General features: G+C 36.7%; 1 protein-coding gene across 1 annotated transcript in view; it reads left to right on the forward strand.

The window, feature by feature from the left end:
- The window catches only part of LOC121991483 (WUSCHEL-related homeobox 8-like), a 53306-nt gene that overhangs the window by 10310 nt on the left and 19101 nt on the right, over positions 1–23895 (forward strand). The window contains exon 2 of the mRNA XM_042545480.1: positions 21104–21115. Within this exon, the coding sequence (XP_042401414.1) occupies positions 21104–21115 (12 nt within the window). The remainder of the gene's footprint in view (positions 1–21103; positions 21116–23895) is intronic.

Raw genomic sequence — 23895 nt, forward strand, 5'->3', positions numbered from 1 at the left:
AGAAATACCACCACATTTCCGTTACACTTCTTATATATAAAATCCATATGATTGGATTACTTCATTAAACCGGATGTTCCAAGACTTTGAAGCTTGCTTCATCCATAAATGGACCGATTGAGCTTGCACACTAGATGCTCTTTGTCTTTTCAATGAACCCTTCCGTTGCTTCATATGGATGTTCTCTTCAAGACTTCCATTAAGGAAAGTTGTCTTGACATCCATTTGCCAAATCTCATAATCCATATGAGCAAGAATGGATAAGAGTATCCGGATAGACTTAAGCATAGCTATCGGTGAAAAGGTTTCCTAATAACGATTCCTCTTTACGAGTATACCCTTTCGCAAGCCTAGCTTTGAAAGTTTCTACCTTCCCGTCATCCCTCTTTTCCATTTGTAGATCCACTTGCATCCAACGGCTTTTACACCATCGGTGATTCTACAAGCTCCGGACCTTATTAGAGTACATAGACTCTATTTCGAATTCATCGCCTTTTGCCAAGATGCTGCATCTATATCTTGGAGTGCTTCATTATGTTCGGGATCAGGTTCATGTTTACCGGGATCAAGTCCGAAGACTCTCCCAAAACATGAATCTCTCGCTACCTTATAACTCTCCCACTACGACGAGGCAATGTCTGTGGTTGTGACGTGTTACAGCCTCTTGTGGTACTTCATCTTGTACTGGTACTAATGTAGACGTGTCCTCTCTTAGTTCTTCTAAAATAACTTTACTATCGGCTTGGATCCATTATATAGTCTTCTTCTAAAAGCTGGCATTGGTGCTAACAATGACCTTATGGTCTTAGGACTATAAAATAAACCACCTTCGTTCCTTTGGGATATCCTACAAACACGTGAACTTCGCACGGGATTCTAACTTTCAAGATCTAGTTTCAGACATGTGTCTTGACTACCCAATCCGAATATGTCTTAGATCGGTTTTCGCCATTCCACAATTCTATGGGAGTAAAAGAAATTGATTCGAAGGTACTAAGTTCAGAACGTATCATCGTTTCCAGAGCATATCCCAAAACGAATTTGGTAACCAATAACTCATCATCGATCTAACCATCTCCATAAGAGTCCTATTCTTCGTTCTGCTACACCATTCATTGGGGTGTACCAGGTGCGGACAGTTGGGATTGAATCCCGACCTCTGATAAGTAATTCCTAAACTCTCCTAAGAGGTATTCGCCACCACGATCAGATTGTACTGTCTTGATACTTTTACCTAGTCGTTTTCCACATCAGCCTTGTACTCTTTGAACTTATCAAAGCACTCGGACTTGTGGCGCATTAGGTAAATATATCCGTATCTTGAATAATCATCTATAAAAGAGACAAAATATTCAAAACCTCCTCTTGCCTGGACAGACATAGGACCACACAAATCAGAATGAACCAATTCTAACACTTCTTTGGCTCTATACCCCTTGGCCTTGAACGGCCTCTTGGTCATTTTACCTTCCAAGCAAGATTCACAAGTTGGAAAATTTTCCAACTCTAACGAACTCAAAAGTCCATCATCTATAAGCCTTTGAATCCTTCTTAAGTTAATATGACCAAGCCTTAGATGCCAAAGATATGCTTGGTTCATTTCCGAAGGTTCTTTTCTTTTATTAGAGTTAGAAGATTAGTTATAAATTTCCATGTTTTACCTTGTGGAAGAATTGGATTTAAAGTATACAAATTTCCAACTAATGCACCAGAACAGATAATCACTTTATTTCTTTTAATAACTACATTGTTACTGAAAGAAACTGAATATCCATCTAAAAACAGTTTAGAAACTGAAATTAAATTCTTTCTAAAATTGGATACATAAAGACAATTTCTTAAAACCAAATTTCTATTTCTACTAAAAGATAAGTAGACGTCTCCCACTGCAACAGCCGCCACCTTAGTAGCATTGCCCATGTAGACGGTAATTTCTCCTTCAGTTAGTCGTCGGGTTTCTGAACCCCGCAGGAATTCGGACATGATCAGTAGCTCCGTATTCACACAGGTGCGTAGATAACACCGCTAAACATGTTTCAACAACTAGAGCATGAGATATACCTTTGTTGTTCGATTCTACGAGGACGTCCGCCTTCCAATGCCTCGACCGTATGATGAAGCATTTGCCGACTTCACTCCAGCTTTAAATCCCAGACTCGAGACTTTTTCTGAGCCAGCTTGTTTCTTCTTCTTCTTTCCTCTCGGTTTAGAAGTAGAACCATTCTCAACATAGTGAATTTGAGAATTGTGACGAAATAATCCTTCTGCTGCTTGAAGTTCTGTCAGTAGTTCCGCTAATGAATAAATCCTCTTATTCATATTATAGTTCAGGCGGAACTGCTCAAAACTTCTAGGTAGCGTTTGGAGGATCATATCGATATGGGTTTCCCCATCAATTACTCCTCCAAGGATCTGTATCTCGTTCAGATAAGCCATCATCTTTAGGATATGATCCCTTACAGGAGTACCCTCTTGCATGATGGCTGTCATTATCTTTCTCATGGCTTCTTGCCTAGAATCCCTATCCTGATGACCAAAGAGTTCCTTGAGATTGTTCATAATATCATAAGTTGTTGGTAAATCTTGATGCTGATGTTGCAATACATTTGACATTGAAGCCAAAATGTAACACCGCGCCATCTCATCTGCTTTTACCCATTTCCTATGATGTTCAATCTCCTCTTGGGTAGATTCACCAGTAAGTGCTTCAGGACAAGGCTTAGTCAGTACAAATTTATAGCTTTTAGCAGTAAGGACAATGTCCAGGTTCCTTTTCCAATCTATGTAATTATGTCCAGTAAGTCTATTCTGTTGAAGTATGATGGACAGTGGGTTGAAAGTCATCCTAAGAATCACAAATAACTTTTGGTCAGAACTCTAAATTTAGAATAATATTGATTCCTCAAACAATACTATTTTAAATTAACCAACACCTCAAAACACCGTGAATTTTGTATGCCACGTTAGTGTGGACGTATACAAATTCAACATTTGTAAAAGGAGGGTTTTAACCCATTAATTTTATTATCTTGTCAACCTAACTTTTTAACAAATAAAATTAATAGTTGGTATCATTTGGTCACAAAAATAATAGCAGTGACTCCGATGGGGAGGATACTATTAGATGTGTCTAAGTGTATACCATTACTTGACACTAAGTCCATTAATAAGATTATGCCCCTTCCGTTGGGGAAGATCACACGCTCTTAATTAACTTCCTATAGTCATCCAAAATGAAAGTTTGCTCTAGTGATCCACAAACAAGCTCATCCGCTATGGAGGAAGGCACTCAGAGCCAACGCCAAGCTTGTTTGCATCACTTACAAACCAATAATGGAGACCATGGGATTTACTTAAAATCCTCTCCCACTTAGTTATTTATAATGAGGAATTTTAACTATGCTACTAAACTTCTAAACTAGCATGCATTACAAAGACAATATAAAAGCAATAAATAGAAAATCTAATTTCAACTATTATGGCTTTATCTCTAGTTGTCCTCCGTGTGTTGTCATCCCAAGTCAGCCGCCATATTCGCCACTGGTCTCGGGCCGTCAGCCTCCATCTGCCTCCTAGTTCCGCCGCGCCTGGGTCCCAAGGTTCACGCTTTGCAAGATTCATCCTACGACATAAATAGAATTTCTATATTTTGATCCCATATTCTGAAAACGTATATGTATCTAGATCAAAATAAAAATCCTAATAAAACTAACATGCCTCCCGTCAGATTTTAATACGCCTATTATAAATGCCTCATACGCCCAAGGGTTCAACCACACATAATAATTAAAAAGCCATAATAGTCGATCCCAGATCCACAAAGTTAGCACATCCTACTATTAACCACGCAAATTACGATGACACGTGTACAATTAACTTAATACCAAATACGCAAAACCCTACCGATAATTAATCGTCAAGGTTAACAGGAAAACCTAGAGGTCCCACCGCATGCACCCCACAAAGGTCCGAACCTTTCCTAGCTACCATGTGGCTCAAATTAAATTTTGATCGTCACAACTTAACACGCTTCGATCCAAAATCCATCTATTCGCTCTTTAGGCTCACTCGACTTTAATCACACGTTTGTTCAAATCACCTTAAGTTATTAATTCCATTAAAATATTAATTTTATAATCGGTTCTGAAGACTGACGCATGAAACAGACCTTCTGACATGGGAGCAAACCACCACCCACTAGACAAAACCCTGGTAAATCTAATATTAATTTACTAAATAACTTAAAATAACCAAAAGAACACCAAATCACAAGGAAAATAAAAACACAACTTCAAAAAATATATTCGAAATACTAGAACGTAGTTTCCTTGTATTTGGTATTGTTTCCAAAAATAACTAGTATGATGCTAAGAAAATTACTTAGTTATAATTTTGTAGAAAACCTCTTGGTCTTCACCAGACCTTCTAACTTGGACGCCAGTGGGCAACGACTTCCCGAGATGAGAAACCACTACACCTTCTTCTCCTCCTAGCTAGGTTCAGCTAAAACAACAAAAGTTTCACCGAAGGAAGAAGAAAACACCCCAACCAAGCTCCAAGAGACGAAGCTTTCTCCTCTTCTTCTTCCAAGTAGTATCCGCTTCCACAAGAGCTCCAAGCAACAGTTTTGGCCACCAAGAGGGAAGAGAGGGAGAAGATGTTGTCGGCCACCAAGGTGAATAGGAGAGGAGAATAATAGAGTTCGGCCACCCAATAAGTTAAAATCTCCTTTACCCTTCTTTATATTCTCCTTGCTTTAAGTAAATGCTAGAAATTTTATTTATAACAAAATTTCCTTAACTTTTCGACACAACTAATTAAGAAACATGTTTCTTTAATTCAACTAATCATATCGCCACCTCAAATAGAAAATTAGAGCAGCTCAATCAACAATTAAAACTTCCTTATTTTGCCTTTGAAATTTTAAAATAAAATTTTCTTTAAAACCTTCATGGTCGATAAAAAGAAATTTCTATAATTTTAATTTTCTACATGTGAATAATTTTCAAAGTTATAAAAAAATAAAACATCTTTCCAATCTAAATAAGGAAAGAGATCTAACTGCTTCTTTTAATTCTTTGTAGATCTTAAAGAGAGATATTTTAATTTTAATTGTAATAAATTATATCTTCAACATAATAAAATTAAAATTAAAAATTCTTTTAATTTAATGTGGTTTACTCTCTAGCTTGTCTGCTTGTGGGTCACAATTTAAACAATGCTTAGTCGGATCTTTAGCTTCGGGTTCCTGTTTAGTCAAGCCTACTTTTAGGTGGGTATAGTACTTAGCAACAAGAGGCTACGGATGGGGACCGTAGAGGAGGAATTTATTTTGGTCTCCGATAAAATACATCCTCTAAGCCCGGCCTTAACACAATCTAATTTATCAATAATAATTCATTCCACTAGGAGAACTATTATCAATCCGTCGACCAATCCCAAATTACATTTTGGCCTTCATTAAGGAGTGTATTCCTCGTATTTAAGATATCGGACGTCCACCAATTAAGTGAGTTGGACTAGCAACCTATTTAATTAATATCTTAGTCCAAGAGTAAAATTACTCAACTATCATCATGCTCAGCCAAGTTCACCCGCAGCTTCAATACGACAATCCCATGAGCTCCTCTCGAGGACATTACTTATCCTATTCTAGGACACAGCTTCCTTCTATAATCAACAACACACACTATAAGTGATACCATTTCCCAATTTATCTAGTTTATTGATTCATCAACTAAATCAATTCCATTGATAAACAAAGAAATAAATATCAAATATACGGTTGTTATATTAGGATTAAGAGCACACATTTATGAAGAACCGAGGTCTTTGCCCTTTATAAAAGTCGTAAGATAAAGAAATCAAATAATCCTACTCAATACACTCTAAGTGTACTAGTGTAATTATACAAATATAAACTTATACCCACCATACCACCACCTTCTAATGATTTGTTCCTTTCCATTTTCGGGTCGCTAGCCAACAAGTGATAGTTTGCGTACCGATAACATCATCTTCGCATGTGACACCACGCTATGGCATTCACATAAATTAATTGAACAACTACAAACAAATGTAGATAATTTGACCAAAATGTGATTCTTTATTCAAAACAGGTATTGAGTGCTTTAAAGCCTTCAAGATACACTCCAATGAGTTTATATGAAAAAGATATCCATCAAACAGGCCTTTGGGTAGAGCCCAAGAGCAAACCTACTATGCTTAGCCCAAAGTGGACAATATCATGCCATTGTAGAGAGATCTCAAAGTCAATCTTAGACTTTACAAGTAGTATCGTAGTCGTGTCAAGCCACCTGACTAACCGCTTGGAAGAAGCATGAGCTAGAGTCATGATCCAAGATCGAACCATGGGTGAAACCTTGAACAAAGTAAGGGAGGCCCCGAGTAGGTTAGTGGGACCATGTCGGGGAAATTCTGGCAGTCAAGAGAACCGGCTTAAGGGAGTCTGTGGTCCTTTGCTTAAGGGGGGACTGCTGGAGTTGTAAGACAAAAACATGGTCCCATATTAAACATGGAGTATCATGACTTTATAAGGAAAGATGTCTCCATTGGCATGAGACCTTTGCAGAGCCCAAGAGTTAAACTCATGAGGGCTTAGGGCCCAAAGTGGACAATACCATGTCATCAGGAGATATTCTGTTTTTGATCTTAGATCACAAGGGTATCGTGAGCTACATCAAGCTTGGACGTGAAAGATCAAGATTCCCAATAGAGTGAGTCTATATAATGGTAACCTTTAAATCTCTTATCTAAGAACTCAAAATTAGTAATGTGAGATTAAAGAAGTCCATTTACGGTTTGTTGTGAGTCCTAATAAGGGTACCCCGAATTGATCAAGTGGTTACCTATCGATTTAAAGAGAACCCGTTGATCGTTGCATATAAGTTAAGTCTGGGCGGGAGCAAGTTTTGTTATACTTGTTTCATATGTGGATCATATATCAGCTTGCAAGTAATAATAAAGATCATTGCTCAAATTGCTATTTCATCTAGTAATTTCAATGAAAGATTTTGGTGAAACATCCTCAGCCTAGTACACAGATTCATCGCGGATCATCCAAGAGGTATTCTGTAGCTCACAAATGCATCTATTGAAAAGATGTTTATAAGGCATAGTATGCACTATATCACCGCAAGTGACACACCGTGTTGAGAGAGTAAGAGTTCACTGGCAATGCAAGGTCCACTATTGAACTTGAAGTCAAAGGAGATGGCACCTCGTTGAGTAATACTAAAAGCCTAGCTTTTGTATAAACATTTATAAGAATCACATTGGTCAAGTGTCTACATTTATATATACCAAATGCAGATGTTCAATTAATTTATATCAGATAATATACGCTACGGTCACACACGTAAGATCGTGGTTATCGGTTCTTTATAATTATAAACACAGCTCATGACTAAGATGGAAAGGAACAAAACGATGGAATATTAGTCATAGTGTAATTGAAAATAGTTTATTCCTTTGACTAATAGATTATACTAGTACACCCCTAAGTGTATTGAGTAGACCATTAAGGAAGTTCTTTATATCGACGAAGAATGTCTCATACAGGAAGGTGTTTAATCCTAATATAATAATGTATATATTACATTATTTATTTTTCGATTATCAAAGGTGACGAAATTGATAAATCAAATGCCCGATAAGTTGGAAAACGATGTTATTTATAGTGTCTGTTGATTATAGAAGGAACTGTCCTAGAAATCTAGGTTGATAATGTCCCCAAGAGGAGTTCATAAAGATTATCATGTTAAACCTCAAGGTGTGACTTAAATTCGATACGATGACAAGGTTGAGTGGTACTACTTGGACCTAGATATTAATTAAATGAGTTATCAAGAACTCAATTAATTAGTGGGCATCCCACATCTTAAAACACAAGGAGACTAACACACCATAATAAGAAGGAGCTCAAATGTAACGGGATTGGTGCGATAGTTCAACAATAATTTTTAGTGGTATTTAATTATTATCGATGAAGTTGTTGTGTGTTCTGGAAGCATTGACGTATTAATTTCATCGGGAAACCAAAACCACCTCCTCTCGATCCCTGGCTGTAGCCTCTTACAGGAGAATTATACCCACCTATACCTGTCTTTTCACTCACTCTAGAAAGTGGTTTTGGCTGGGCTGAGCCCAAGCTAGGGGCCGCCAAAGCTAATGTGTGAAGTTAATTTAGGTGGCCGCCAAAGCTTGTCCCAAGCCATGCCCGGCCACTAGAAAATAAAAAGGATTTTATTAAATTATTTCTTATGTGGATATCATGGTTTTAAAGAGAGTTTAAAATTTAAACTTTTCCTTATAGCTTTTTACAAAGATTGAAGAAAAGATTTAAAATCCTTCCTTATTTGTAGATTTCATGGAAGTAGATTTTAATTTTGAGAAACTTTCTTTTTGAACCATGTTCATGATTTAAAGAGAGTTTAAAAAATTAAATATTCTCTTTATAAGTTTCATAAAGATTAAGAAAGATTTGATATCTTTCCTTATTTTGTAGATTGAGGAGATTTTAATTTAGATAACTTTCCTTTTGGAAATCATCCACATGTTTAAAATTTAGTTTAAAATTTCCTTTTACAAACCACGAAGGGAAAAATTATTAAGAAATTTTTTATAAATTGGAGATGAAATTAGGAAGTTTTAATTCTTATAATTAAACTCTCCTTGTTTATATCTTATAGATGTACGCTGTAATTTATATAGGAACGTCTTTAATTAAATAAATTTTCCTTTCATGGCAAAAGAATTAAGGAAGTTTATTAACTTCTTATTTGCCAAGACCAAGGATTATAAAAGAGGGGTAGAGGTGCTTCTCTATGGTAATCACTCTGTTCTACTCTTCTTCTTTCCTCCTTGGTGGTCGGCCTCTAGCTTCTCCCTCTTCTCTTCTTCTTTATTTACAACTTCTTCAGATCTTGGCTGGTACGGATTTTACTCGAGGAAGAAGAAGAAGAAGGATATTTTGTTTCAGCATCCCTGAGATTGGTTGGTGATCTGCCCTTCATCCCTCAAGAAAAGAAGGTGGCCAAACTTGAAGAAAGGTGGCGCCTGCGGTTCTCATCTTGGTAGATCGCTGCCTGCCAACCGTGGCAGGAAGAGAACACTGAAGATCAAGAGGTTATTTCACATAAAAGAAAGGTAATCTAAATATTTTCTGCATCATAACAGTTTTCTTTGTATAGTTATTTTCAAAATACCAAAAACACAAAGAGGATTCAGAGTTCTCGAATTTGTTATCGAGTTTAGGTGTTTTTGTTTTGTTTTTCAATTTGTGATTCATTGTTCTTTTTTGCCAAATTTAATGTTATTTTTTTAGAAATTAAATATCGAATTCTATTAAAGGCTTTATAAGGTGCTGATGGATGATCCACACCCAAGATGCCCCAGCCCTTACGTTCGGACCGGGAGCCGATTTTAGAAATATTTAATTAATCTCTCAGAATATAGGTCGACTGGATCAATAGTGTTAAGTTCCACACATCTAAGTCTAAACTATTGAAGAATGTATAAGTTAAATTTGAACTCACAAGGGTCTCGCTTATGTATTCCTAATTTAACTTCTAAAGAACATGTAGAGGTTGTTTAGAAAGGTTCACTTGTACAAAATTTTCGTATTAAGGAACCTAAGATGATCTTCTTTAGGACCAACCAACAATTTCCATATGCATTGCCAGCGGAAGTCTCATGTACGCACAAGCTCAGGTTTCAATTTATATATAGCATTTATAAGTGGGGGATGTTAAAGTATAGCAATAGTAACCCGTGACCGTCAATAATCGAAAATGGTAAAGAGAGTGATGCGGTATTTGAAAAGAACTAAAGACATACGCCGCATTTTAGATCGATCACTGGAGACTTATATTCAGTACTGACAACGATCCTCGATAAACAGGAGGTCCACTGTACAGTAAGAAAACAATCCTCCACTATTATTGTATTTTTTTTTATTTTTTGATAATTGTTATTACTTAGCCTACCTATTTTATGGATATAGATCCTATTTTATGAATTCATCTAGATCCTATTTTTGCGGATCTCGTGGACTGTGGTTTTATCATTTCCAGATGCTATATAAAGGGTCGAGAGGAAATGTAGAAGGTATCTTGCAAGGTTTCCTTTTCATATGTAAGTTCATATTTGTCCTATTCTTCTTGTTTCTTCTTGTATGTTGTGTGCTTTGGGTGCTATATCCTATCCTATTCTAGGCCAACTGTATCGTAGCCTCGCAGATAACACCCAAGAATCCACGATTCATTAAAATGTCCGCATCCCACAAGTTGCCAAGGAACGGTGAGTGTCATTTCCCTATCCGGCTGCTAAGCCCTCACAATTAGTACCTGTGGGTACAAAGACAGAGGCGATTCTTGATGCCCAGGAGTCCGGGAGGCAATGAGCCAGCCGTGAAGGAGCCCAAGTAGATATAAAGAAGGATAAAAAGGCGCTGCGTAATACATCTACAACGATTCAATGTTATTATCCTTCCATTGCAAACAAAGAAGACGGCTAAAGAAGTCTGGGGCCACCAGACGAGGTACCTTGGCAGTGATCGGGTGAATAAGCACACGCATAAACGGCCAATATCGATTTCTCCTGGTTTATGAGACCGACACGATCGTTTAGTCACCGCAAACCTAAATACATAGCAAAGAAGTTCTCCGCCTTGCAGGTACCACGTCAGAAAGATCTCAAAGAAGTTACCGATTTTGTCCTCATAGTTCTTCCCCATTGTTGCCGGTATCAGCCACGACCGAGACGATACCATTCGAGGAGACTATCACATCAAGGCGCACGAGGAAACCTAACATTACGATTACGCAAGCAACACCAATCTGCATCAAGGAGTATCTTACTTATTCACGTCGTAACGACAAAATGCATGTATACAACGTGGACACTTCACGGAGGAAAGGGCGTGGGTCCAAGAAATTTCTAGTCGGCAACATGACGTATGAAAATGGGTCGCAGTACTAAACGCCAAGAGCGTGTGAGGAACAGCGACAATGCCGTGCCGGATACCATACAAGAGACATATAAAGTGTTTCAATCATAGAAAATGGGTATTATGCGTCTCGAATGCTACAACAAGCGCTGCATTACGAGGTGTTAGAGCGTGATACTAAAAGCCTAGCTGTATAAATATTATCTAGAAATAAGAATCACATTGGTCAAATATTCACATTTATGATAAATGAAGAAATCAATTATCGAATAGGATAATATGTGTCAAGCACATGCAGGATCATGTTATCGACTTTATAAATTATGCAATGTGAGTTTCATTACCTTTTATAACGGAAAGTGGGAACAAACCATTTGAAGGTCGAAGGTACTAGGTATTAGTTTATCTTAACTATATACTTACACTAAAAGCACCTAGAGTGTATTGAGACTATTAGAGGTCGCTTTTTTATAATTTCCACTTTATAAAGAAACAAAGACTCGCTATTTTTAAGTGCTATTTTAATCCTAATATAATAACAAGCACATATATTTGATATTTATTTTGACTGAATAAATGGGTGAGATTTAGTCTGATGAATCACGTTCGATAAGTTGGGAAATGATATCACTTATAGTGTGTGTTGTTGACTATAGAAGGAAATCTACGCCCCTAGTGATCTAGGTCGAGAAATGCCCCAAGAGGAAGTTTTATATGATTGTCAGCTAAACTCGGCAGTGACCTAGTCCTATTATGACAATGAAGCTGAGGAAATTACCTTTGGAGCTAGATATTACTCATGAGTTGCCAGAATCACTTAATTAGTGGACATTTGTTATCTTAAACATGTGGGAGACCAACACACTCATAATATGTTATATTCCAAAACGTAATTGAGATCGCCAAGAGTTCAATAATAGTTCTTAGTGAATGAATTATTAATATTGATGAATTTAGTTGTGTGTCTGCCAACACGGGATGCTTAATTTCATCGAGACCAAACCAATTCCTCGGTCCCTATCGTAGCCTCTAGTATGTAGATTTATACCCACCGTGACACCATCTTTCTTACCTATCCGAACGGTCATGGAAGCAGTTTTGAACCCAAGTTAGCCGCCGCCAAGACCAAGTGGAGCATGAGTTATGGTGGTCGGCCAAAGCTTGGATCCTAAGCTGGAGGTCAACACCACTAGAATATTTAAAAGGATTTTATTAAAATGGCTTCATGGATGTCATGATTTTAAAGAGAGTTGAAAAATTAAAATTTTATAGCTTTCTTTTACAAAGATTAAGAGAAGAGATTAATCTTCCTTATTTAGTTTTAAAGATGGTTTCAGACTCGTAAAAACTTTCCTTACTCAGAATCATCTACATGTTTAAGAGTTTAAAATTCAAATCCTTCCTACTATTGACAAAGAGGATTTTAAATTTTAAAGAAATCCTCTCTTTAACCATGTTCATGATTTAAAGAAAGTTTAAAATTATAATTCTTTGCTGTTTCACAAAGATCGAAAGATTTAATATCTTATTCAGAGATTAAAAAGAGATTTAATTTTTGTGAGATAACTTTCTTTTTATCCACATGTTTAAAAGAAATTTTAATTTCACAAATTTCCTTTAAACCAACTGCGAAGGATTAAATTATCGAGAAATTTTGCACCTGGAGATGAAATTAGGAAGTTTTTAATTAATTAAAACTCTCCTTGCTTTGTAGCTTTGTGCGTATTACCAATGTAATCGAGAAAGAAAATTGTTTTTAATTAAATAATTTTTCCTTTTCACGAAAGAATTAAGAAATTTTATTAAATTTTCCTTATTCGCTGTGATCAAGGATTATAAAAGAGGCAGAGAGCTTCAAAGCTAACGATCATTCATTTTTCCTTTTCCTCGTGTCTTTCCGCCAACTTCTCTCAGGCTCAAACCCTTCTATTACGCCTGAGCCTGTATTTCTGACATTTTGAGAAGAAGAAGAAGAAGGACAAAGCTAATCCCTCGAGCTAACAGGGAAAAGATCTTCATCTTTGGAAGCTTGTGTCGGGCTTCTAAACTCAAGAAAGGAGAAGAAGGCGTCAGGATTCTCATCTCTAAGATCGCCACTGACACAACGTCCAAGAGGTTAAAGAGGAACATGTAGAAGATCAAGAGGTCTTTCTGGTGCTGCATAACTAGTATTTTTCTTTTCCTGATCATACTAGTTATTTTTGAAAATAATACCAAATACAAGAGGTCACGTATTCTAGTATTTCAATATGTTTTCAAGTCAGGTTTCTTTGTTTTATTTTTCCTTGTGATTTGATTGTTCTTTCTGCTAACCTAAAGTTATTTTAGGAAATTAAAGATGGGATTTCATGCGTTTTGTCTAGTCAGGTGGTTGCTCCTATATCCAAGAAGGCCATGCCTCATCAAGACTCTTAAATCCACCATGAATTCAATATTTAAATTAATAATCAGCGATTTGGGCCTAACGCAGCAGTTCTCGCAGGAGATCCAAGTCAAAACCTAAAAGAACAATAGATTAAGTTTTGGATCAAACGAGAAGTGACGTATCCAAAATTTAATTTGCAAGAACATACGGTAGCTGTGAAAAGGTTCAAAATTTTCAGACAAAATTTTGCATGTTGGAACCCTCTAGGCTTCATAGCAACCAACAATTGGTAATGTATAGGTTTTGCCTCCTGTATTTGTATTAGTTTAATTATGCACATGTCATACATAATTTGAAAAAGTTATGTAGGACGTATTAACTTCATTGACGCAGATCCAAGTCTATTATGGCTTTTGTTATTAAGGCAGGTGATCGAATCTTGGACATGTCAAGGCATTGTCCAGGTGCATGATTGTATTAAAATACAGCAGAGCTCATTAGCCTATTAGACGGGCTGATCCAGACATATTCCTTTTGGCTAACATGGATCAAAATGTAAACTTATTTACGCTGGATCAATCTGCAAAGCGTGGAACCCCATAACCAGAAGCCAGCTTAACTTAGAGCAAGATGGATGCGACAGCCTAGACCCGGTATAGTACAAATACGGCAGCTACTGGGGATGACAAATAATACCCAGAGATAATTTATAAAATAATAGTCGAAATTAGATTTTTCTATTTATTGCTTTTATATATTGCAGTGCATGTTAGCATACATGACTAGTAGGCTAGCACATTTAAAATTCTGCCAACACTATGGGAGAGGGATTTTAAATAAATCCCACGGTTCCATTATCGTTTGTAAGTGATGAAAACAAGTTTCATACATTGCTCGAAAGTATTTCCATAACCACAGCTGTTTGGGATCACTAGAATGTATCATTTTGGATGACTATAGGAAGTTAATTAAGAGCGTGTGATCTCCTAACCAAGTGAGCATAATCTTATTAATGGACTTAGTTTCATAATGGTATACACTTAGACACATCTAATAGTATCTCCCCATCTGAGTCACCGCTATTATTCAGGTGACCAAATGAAACCAACTATTAATTTGTCATAAAAACTAGTTGACAAGATAATAAATTAAAAGTTAAACCCCTGTTAAAATGATTGATTTTATTACCCACACCAACGTGGCATACAAAATTAATCTGTTCGAGACAATTTTATTTGTCATAAAGATACGCTGACAAGATAGTTAATGGCAAACCCTCCTTACAAATGTTAATCAGAGGTCATTCACACTAACGTGGCATGCAAAATCTGCCATGGTTTGAGGTGTTGGTAAATCAATATTGTTCGAGAATTGTTATTTTAAATTAAAGAGTTTTGACCAAATATTTTATTTCAAAGACAGATCAACTATTAATTTTATTCGGCTATAAAGTAAAGCGACAGATAATAATTAATGAATAAAATTTCTTCGATTTTGTATGCACAAATTCATGGAGATTTAAGGAGTTGGGATTCACCAAATGTTTTTTGTGATTCAGGATGTCTGTTTGCATCCCGTGAGTCATTTATAGAAAAGACTTAGTAGTCCCAATTGTAACATTGGAAATGACTGGACATTAAGGTAATCTCTTAGAACTAAGAACAATTTAGGTGTATTTAATTCATTAGTTGAAACATGTCTAGTGGTGTTATCTACCGTAACTCGGAGGTAGAGACAAGATGTCATTAATCATGTCTCGCACTAATTGCGGTTCCAGAAAACCCAAATCAAATGAAAGGTAAATCACCATCCACAGTGGCATCATCAGAAAGTAGGTAATCAAAGGTGTTGGGAGATGTTTATCCTTGATATAGTCAAAATATGGATTTAAGTAATTGTCTTTTACGCATCAAGTTTAGAAGAACTCGAGATACGCTCATTTCGATAACAAAGTTGTTACTGGTACAGGAAAGTTATCTATCTCCGTATGATGGTTGGACAATTTATAATCCAATAGCCCTACTTATACAACAAATGGAACAAAATACATCTTCTAATTTTAAGAGAGCAACTTTAAATGAACCAATTATATTCGCATCTAAAGTTAGGGTTATACTTTAGTAGGATTCATTGGTAGCTGATGAACTTTAGTTCATTGGTAGTGGGAAATCTTCCAACTCAAGTAGTCTTACTTGGAAGAAAATAACCAAGAAGCTTTTAAGTCCAAGGGTATGGAGTCAAAGGCACAAACCGGTTCATTCAGATTTCCGTGATCCCATTTAATTATCCGCAGAAGAGGTAGTATTGAATATTTTGTCTAATTTATAGACAACTATTCAAGATACAAATAATTTAATGAATATACCGCAAGACCAAGTAATTTTGATTAGTTCAAAGAGTACAAGGTTGATGCGAGAAATGAAAGTAAAAAGTCACCATGGAAGACTCGTAGTGGTAAGTACCTCTCGAGAGATTTCAGAGTCACTTATCAAGTCGATTTCAATCCCAACTAATCGTGATCCGGGTACACCTCAATGTAATTGGTAGTAGAAAGAAGGTAAAGAACTCTTATGGAATAATTAGATAGATGATGAGTTATTCGAAAATTACCAAATTGTTTTAAGGATAAACTCTAAAGAAAGTAAACATAGTGCCTTCAAGTCATAACTCTCTACTCATATAGAATTGCTGAATAGGCGTAAGCCTATTTTGAAGCATATTCGGATTCGGGTAATCTAGCACATATGTTAAAGAGAGATAATGATAAGTTGGATAGGAGTTCACTTGTTTGTAAGTTATCCTAGATAAAAAAAGTAGGTTTATAGTCTTAAAAATCAGAAGGTCATCAATGACTGATTTTTAGAAAAGGACTATATTATAAACCACGTGCTCATAAGTAAATTTGTTCTTAAAGAAATAATAAAGGACATGTCTAACCTAGTACCAACTGTACAAGATGAGATACCACAAGAAAACTGCAACACGTATCACATATGATACACAATTACAGAAAATGCCTTGTCGTAGTGGGAGGGTTGTTAGCCAACCTAAATAGGTTCATGTTTTGGGAGAGTTTTTGGATTCGATCCCTGGAGGACATGAACCTGATCTCCGGTCATATGATGAAGTACTCCAATATAAAGATGCAGCATCTTGGCAAAGAGTAATGAATAGAAATTAGAATATATGTATTCTAATAAAATGGGAAGCTTATAGAATCACCAAATGGTGTAAAAGCCGTTGGGTGTAAAAGGTATATAATAGGAAAAGAGGATGAGCAGGAAGGTGGTAACTTTCAAAGCAAGGCTTGATGAAAAGAAAACTTTTCTTGGTAGTCATGCTTAATTCTATCCGGTTCTTTTATCTATTTGGCAAGTGGATGTCAAGACGGCATTCCTTAATGGAAGTCTTGAAGAAAGCATCCATATAAAGCAACGGAAGGGTTCATAAAAGGCTAAGAGCATCTTGTGTACAGCTCAATCGTCTATGAACTGAGGTAAAGCTTCAAGGTCTTGGAACATCCGGTTTATCAAGTAATCGGATCTATGGATTTAGTAACCGGATAAGTCGTGTATACATAGTGTGATGGAGCGTGGTGGTATTTCTTGTACTATCGTAGATAACATTTTGGTAGTTGAAACAATATCAAAATGTTGTCGAGAAATAAGGGTATGGTTGTCCAAACAATTCGATATAAAGGACTTGGGAGAATGTATATATTCTTGAGATCAAAGTAATAAGGGATCGAGAAAAAAAATATTTTACTTATCCTTGATACATCGGAAAATCCTTGCTCATTTTAAGCATGCAAAACTCCTAGAAAGGTTTCTTACCTTTTAAGCATGGAGTGTCTTTATCTAAAGAGATGTCTCAGGTGACATCAAAGGAGATTGAGGACATGTAGGCGGTTCTTTCTTCGGTGATTAGACAACCTAATGTATGCTATGCACGAGAAATCTGTTTGCCAAGGGCATAGTTAGAGATATCAAGTAACCCAGAACAGGACATTGGAGCGATAAGCATATATTAAAGTACCTTAGAGGAACTAGAGATTATATGCTAGCTTACAAGGCGTAATTTGGTCCCTGTGGGTTGCATGGATTTTGACTTCCAATCGGATAGGGACAATAATAAGTCAACCTCGGGGTTTGTGTTTACTTTAGGAGGTAAAGTCATAACTATGGAAGAGTGATAAGCATAGGTGTTTTCTGGACTCCACCATAGAAGCTTAGTATATGGCAAGCCTCGAGGAAACCATAAAAGTGAATGACTTAATTACCTCAAGATAGACTTATGATTTCTAGTTTGTCCAAAGATTATTACAATTTATTGTAATAATAATGATGCAGAAACAAACTCGAAGAAACCATGAGTCTATAAGGCAAGTAAACACAATAGGCGCAAGTACTACCAATATGATATAAACGAGGAGAAGTTGTTGCCGCCTAGAATGCATCGGATGAAGACCTATAGATCTTTTCACTAAGGTCCTTAAGCGAGAGCTTTAGATGGACATGTTGAAGGGTTGGGAATCGGATGTATGGCAGCAGATATGGCGACTTAGTCTTTTAGTATAAGTGGGAGATTGTTAGGTGTATACTAAAAGCCTAGCTTTTGGTATAAACATTTATCTAGAAATAAGAATCACATTGGTCAAATATCTACATTTATGATAAATGTAGTTGTTCAATTAATTTATATTGTAGATAACATGGTGTGTGGTGTCACACACAGAGGATCATGTTATCAGTACCTTATAAATTATAAGCAGTAGCTCACGACCATAATGGAAAGGAACAAACCATTGGAAGGTCGTAGTGTAATTAGGTATTAGTTTATCTTAACTATATAATTACACTAGTACACTTAGAGTGTATTGAGTAGGACCATTAGAGGTCGTTTCTTTTATACCGACTTTATAAAAAACAAAGACCTCAGTTATTATGGAAGTGTGTGCTCTTAATCCTAATATAATAACAAGCACATATATTTGATATTTATTTCTTTAATTTATCAATGGGTGAGATTTAGTTCGATGAATCAATAAGTTGGGAAATGATATCACTTATAGTGTGTGTTGTTGACTATGTCCTAGTGATCTAGGTTGATAATGTCCCCAAGAGGAGCTCATAAGTTGTCATGTTAAACCACCGCAGTGGATATGACAATGAAGTTGAGTAGTACTACTCAGCAAGAACTTACTTAATTAGTGGACATTGTTATCTTAAACACGTGGGAGACTAACACACTCATAATAAGAAGGAGCCCAAATGTAATTTGGGATTGAATTTGGTTGGTTCTTTAGTGGAATGAATTATTGATGATGAAATTTAGTTGTGTGTTCGGGGCGAACACGGGATGCTTAATTTCTTCAGACCAAAACCAATTCCTCCTCTGGTCCCTATCGTAGCCTCTAGTATAGAGATTTATACCCACCGCGTACCCACCTTCTTACCCATCCAATGGGGTTGGCCAAGCTAGCTTGGAACCCAAGCTAGGGCCGCCAAGACCAAGTGGATGAGTTATAGGTGGCCGGCCAAAGCTTGGGTCCCAAGCTTGGGAGGCCGACCACTAGAATATTTAAAGGATTTTTATTAAAATTATTTCTTATGTGGATATCATGATTTTAAAGAGAGTTTAAAAATTAAAAATTTCCTTTTATAGCTTTCTACAAAAGATTAAGAAGAGATTAATCTCTTTCCTTATTTGTAGTTTAAAAGGATGGTTTTAATTTTTGCAAAAACTTTCCTTATTTGTAAATCATCTACATGTTTAAAAGAGTTTAAAATTTGAAATCTTTCCTTATTTTTGATTAAAGGAGGATTTTAAATTTTAAGAAAACTTTCCTTTTTAACCATGTTCATGATTTAAAGAAAGTTTAAAATTAATAATTCTCTTTTATTAGTTTCTACAAAAGATTGAGAAAAGATTTAATATCTTTCCTTATTTGTAGATTAAAGAGATTTTAATTTTAGAGATAACTTTCTTTTTATCCACATGTTTAAAGAAAGATTTTAATTTATTAAATTTCCTTTTAAACCAATCATGAAGGATTAAATTATTGGAGAAATTTTATAAATTTCGGAGACAAATTAGGAAGTTTTAATTAATTAAAACTCTCCTTGTTTGTAACTTTAGTGTGTGGCCAAATAGAATTGAGAAAGAAAATTGTTTTTAATTAAATAATTTTCCTTTTCAATGGAAAAATTAAGGAAATTTTATTAAATTTTCCTTATTCGCAGATCAAGGATTATAAAGAGGGGTAGAGGAGGCTTCAAAGCTAACGACTCTATTCTATTTTCTTTCTCTTTTCCTTGGTGTTGTGGTCGCCAACCTCTCTTCTTCTCTTCCTCTTGGTGGTGGCGAACCTTCTCTATTGGCTTGGAGCTCTTGTGGTGGCGGATACTACTTGGAGAAGAAGAAGAAGAGGAGACAAAGCTTGTATCCCTTGGAGCTTGGTTGGTGGAAAAAGATCTTCATCTTTGGAAGCTTTGTGCTTGGCGAAACTTGAAGAAAGGAGAAGAAGGTGCTTTGGTGGATTCTCATCTCGGAAGATCGTTGCCCACACAACGTCCGAGGTTAGAAGAGGAATCTGGTAGAAGATCAAGAGGTCTTTCTAAAGGTATAACTAGTATTTTTCTTTCCGCATCATACTAGTTATTTTTGAAAATAATACCAAATACAAGAGGCTTACGATTCTAGTATTTCGAATATGTTTTTCGAAGTTGTGTTCTTTTGTTTTATTTTTCCTTGTGATTTGATTGTTCTTTTCGGTTAACCTAAAGTTATTTTAGGAAATTAAATATTAGATTTCTATAAAAGGTTTTGTCTAGTCGGTGGTGGTTGCTCCCATATCCAAGAAGGCCATGTGCCTCGCCACGTCAGAACCAATTATGGAAATTAATATTTAATGAAATTAATAACTTAAGGTGATTTGGGTCGAACGTGTTAAGTTCCGCAGGAGATCCAAGTCAAAACCTAAAAGAACAAATAGATTAAGTTTTGGATCAAACGTGTTAAGTTCCGCAGACGATCCAAAATTTAATTTAAAAGAACACATGGTAGCTAGGAAAAGGTTCAGACCTTTGTACAAAATTTTTGTACAGTGGAACCTCTAGGCTTTCCGAGTAGCAACCAACATGAGGCTCATCTCACTTACGCCACCGATGAAGAGCCAGCACTGATGATGACCGTGTCCCACGAGGAGTCTCACACTAGGCGTAAGCGGTAGGATATCATTCTACTCAGTGAAGATAGGTTCCTACCGGAGATGTATCGCAGCGTTGAGAAAGGAGAAGATAAAGATGTCTGGTACCTTGACAACGGTGCCATCAACCACATGACTGACCATCGTGAGAAGTTTCAAGAACTAGATGAAAACATCACCGGGAGGGTGAGGTTTGGCGATGGATCAACCATTGAGATCATGGGCAAGGGGACGGCTGTGTTCGAATACAAGAACGACGACCAGAAGGCTCTCCACGAGGTATACTACATTCTAAAACTTTGTAGTAATATCATAAGTCTTGGTCAATTGACAGAAGCTGGGAATGAAGTGAATATGAAAGGAGATACCATGAAGGTGATTGATAGGAGTGGGAGGCTCTTGATGCTGGTAAAGCGAACACAAAATTGTTTGTACAAGATAACCTTGAAGACATTCAAGCAAGCCTGTCTCCTAGCAAGGCTAGAAAACCCAACCTGGCTAGGGCACATGCAAAGCAGCGAACCCATAGTGCGCGGGGCTCTGTCCATGTGCAAGTCTGCAGGAGGCAGACTTGGCATACATCTGAGTCGGGCGTGCGCTCAAGGCATGCCAAGCGAGGCGGCAACACTAGGCTGCCCAAGCCCAAGTCTTACAGGAGGAAGACTTGGCAAACCAGTAAGTGTGGCATGGGCGCAAGTCATACCAAGCAGAGGATTGGCAGTGCGCTGGATTCCAAGCCCAAGTTTGCAGGAGGCGAACTTGGCAGCGAAGCGGGTGTGGCAGGTATGCAACATATGCCAAGCAGCAAAGGCGGACAGATGGACTTGTCCGTTGTGTGAACAGATGGACTTGCTCATGTTGCCAAGAGAATTAACAGACGAGACTTGTTCGTGGTGCCAAAGAGATCGAGTTGTGGGCCGAGCACTTGGTGTGCAAATAGACTTTGGCGCAGGGCCAAAGAAGCGGAGTCATGGATAACGCGAACAGATGGACTTGTTCATGGTGCAGACAGATGGACTGCCCGTGGTGCCAAAGGTGGACAAATTGTGGTTGAGTTCGTTAATACCGGAGAACAAAGATGGACTGCCCGTGGTGCCATGCGACAACTACTCGGCTTCGTGACTTAGAATCATGTCAGGATTAGGAGGAGTAATGTGAGAAAATAATCCCTCCATGTCATTAGTTTTTTTTTAATTTTTTTTTTTATTTTCTTGATAATTAGTTATTACTCGGTCTACCTATTTTTATGGATCTAGATCCTATTTTTATGGATCTCATCTAGATCCTATTTTTATGGATCTCGTAGTTCGTGCTCTTATCATTTGTGATGCTATATAAAGGGTCGTAGAGGCATGTAGAAGGTATCTCGGTGTAAGGTTTCCTTTCATAAGTGAAGTTCCTATTTGTCCTATTCTTCATGTTTCTTCTTGTGTGCTGTGTGCTTTGGGTGTGCTATCCTATCCAATTCTAGGTCAACATGGGTTATATCTTCATGTTTGCTGGAAGGGCTATATCTTGGAAGAGTGTCAAGCAGACGCTAGTAGCCACTTCTACTATGGAGGCTGAGTTAGTAGCATGTTATGAAGCATTCAATCACGGGATTTGGCTGCGGAACTTCATCACAACATTACAGATTGTTGATGACATTGACAGGCCACTGAGGATCTACTGTGATAATAAAGCCACATAACTGTTGGAGTGTATACTGAAAGCCTAAGCTTTTGTAAACATTTGTTTTGAATAAAGAATCACATTTGGTCAAATTATCTACATTTGTTTGTAGTTGTTCAATTAGTTTATATTGTAGATAACATAGCATGTGGTGTCACATGCAGAAGATAATGTTATCAGTACCTTATAAATTATAAACAGTAGCTCACGACCAAAATGGAAAGGAACAAATCATTAGAAGGTCGTAGTGTAATTAGGTATCAATTTATCTTGACTGTATAATTACACTAGTACACTTAGAGTGTATTGAGTAGGACCATTTGAGGTCGTTTCTTTTATACTGACTTTATAAAGGAACAAAAACCTCGTTATTATGGAAGTGTGTGCTCTTAATCCTAATATAATAACAAGCATATATATTTGATATTTATTTCTTTAATTTATCAATGGGTGAGATTTAGTTCGATGAATCAATAAGCCCGATAAGTTGGGAAATGATATCACTTATAGTGTGTGTTGTTGATTATAGAAGGAAACTGTGTCCTAGAGATACTAGGTTGATAATGTCCCCAAGAGGAGCTCATAAGGATTGTCATGTTAAACCCTGCAGGTGGTCTTAGTCCGACATGATGATAAGGTTGAGTGGTACTACTCTTGGATTTAGATATTAATTAAATGAGTTGTCAGTAACTCACTTAATTAGTGGACATTCGATATCTTAAACACAGGGAGACTAACACACTCATAATAAGAATGAGCCCAAAAATGTAATTTGGGATTGGTGCGGTAGTTCAATAATAGTTCTCTAGTGGAATGAATTATTATTGATAAAATTGTTGTGTTCGAGGCGAACACGGGATGCTTAATTTTATCGGGAGACAAAACCAATTCCTCCTCGGTCCCTATCGTAGCCTCTTATTTATAGAGTACTATACCTCCTATACCCACCTTCTATACCCACCAATAGGGGTCGGCCAAGCTAGCTGGGAACCAAGCTAGGCCTAGGTATAAATTGGGTGGCCTGCCCTAGCTTGAACCGGCCAAATGAAATTAAAAAGGAATTTTAATTTTAATTTTATTATGTGGAAGAAATAATTTATTAAAGAGAATTTAAATTAAAATATCTCTTATAAAAGATCTACAAAAGATTAAAGAAAGAGATTAGATCTCTTTCCTTATTTGTAGATTGGTGAGATATTTTATTTTCTCTCTAAAAATTATTCACATGTTGTAAAATTAAAATTATAGAAATTTCCTTTTATCAACCATGAAGAGATTTTTGAAGAGAAATTTTAATTTTAAAATTTTCGGAAACAAATTAGGAAGTTTTAATTGTTGATTGAAACTTGTCCAATTTGATTTCATTGATGTGGCCGGCCATAAGATTTCAATTGGGAAAATTTTATTTTATTTTTCTCAATTAAATCATGTCAAGGAAATTAAGGAAATTTTATTGTAATTAAATTTCCTAATTTGCCTAGGCCAAGGAATATAAAAGAAGGGGTAGGGGTGCCTTCATGAAACACAACCTCTATTATTTTCTCTCCCTCTTTTCCTTGGTGTTGTGGCCTGCCATCATCCTTTCCCTCTCTTTTTCTTGTGGTGGCCGAACCCCTCTCTTTCCTTGGAGCTCTTGTGGTGGCCGGATACTACTTGGAGAAGAAGAAGAAGAAGAAGGAGAGG

Source organism: Zingiber officinale, chromosome 6B, assembly GCF_018446385.1.
Source record: "Zingiber officinale cultivar Zhangliang chromosome 6B, Zo_v1.1, whole genome shotgun sequence".
In the NCBI taxonomy this organism is placed as follows: domain Eukaryota; kingdom Viridiplantae; phylum Streptophyta; class Magnoliopsida; order Zingiberales; family Zingiberaceae; genus Zingiber; species Zingiber officinale.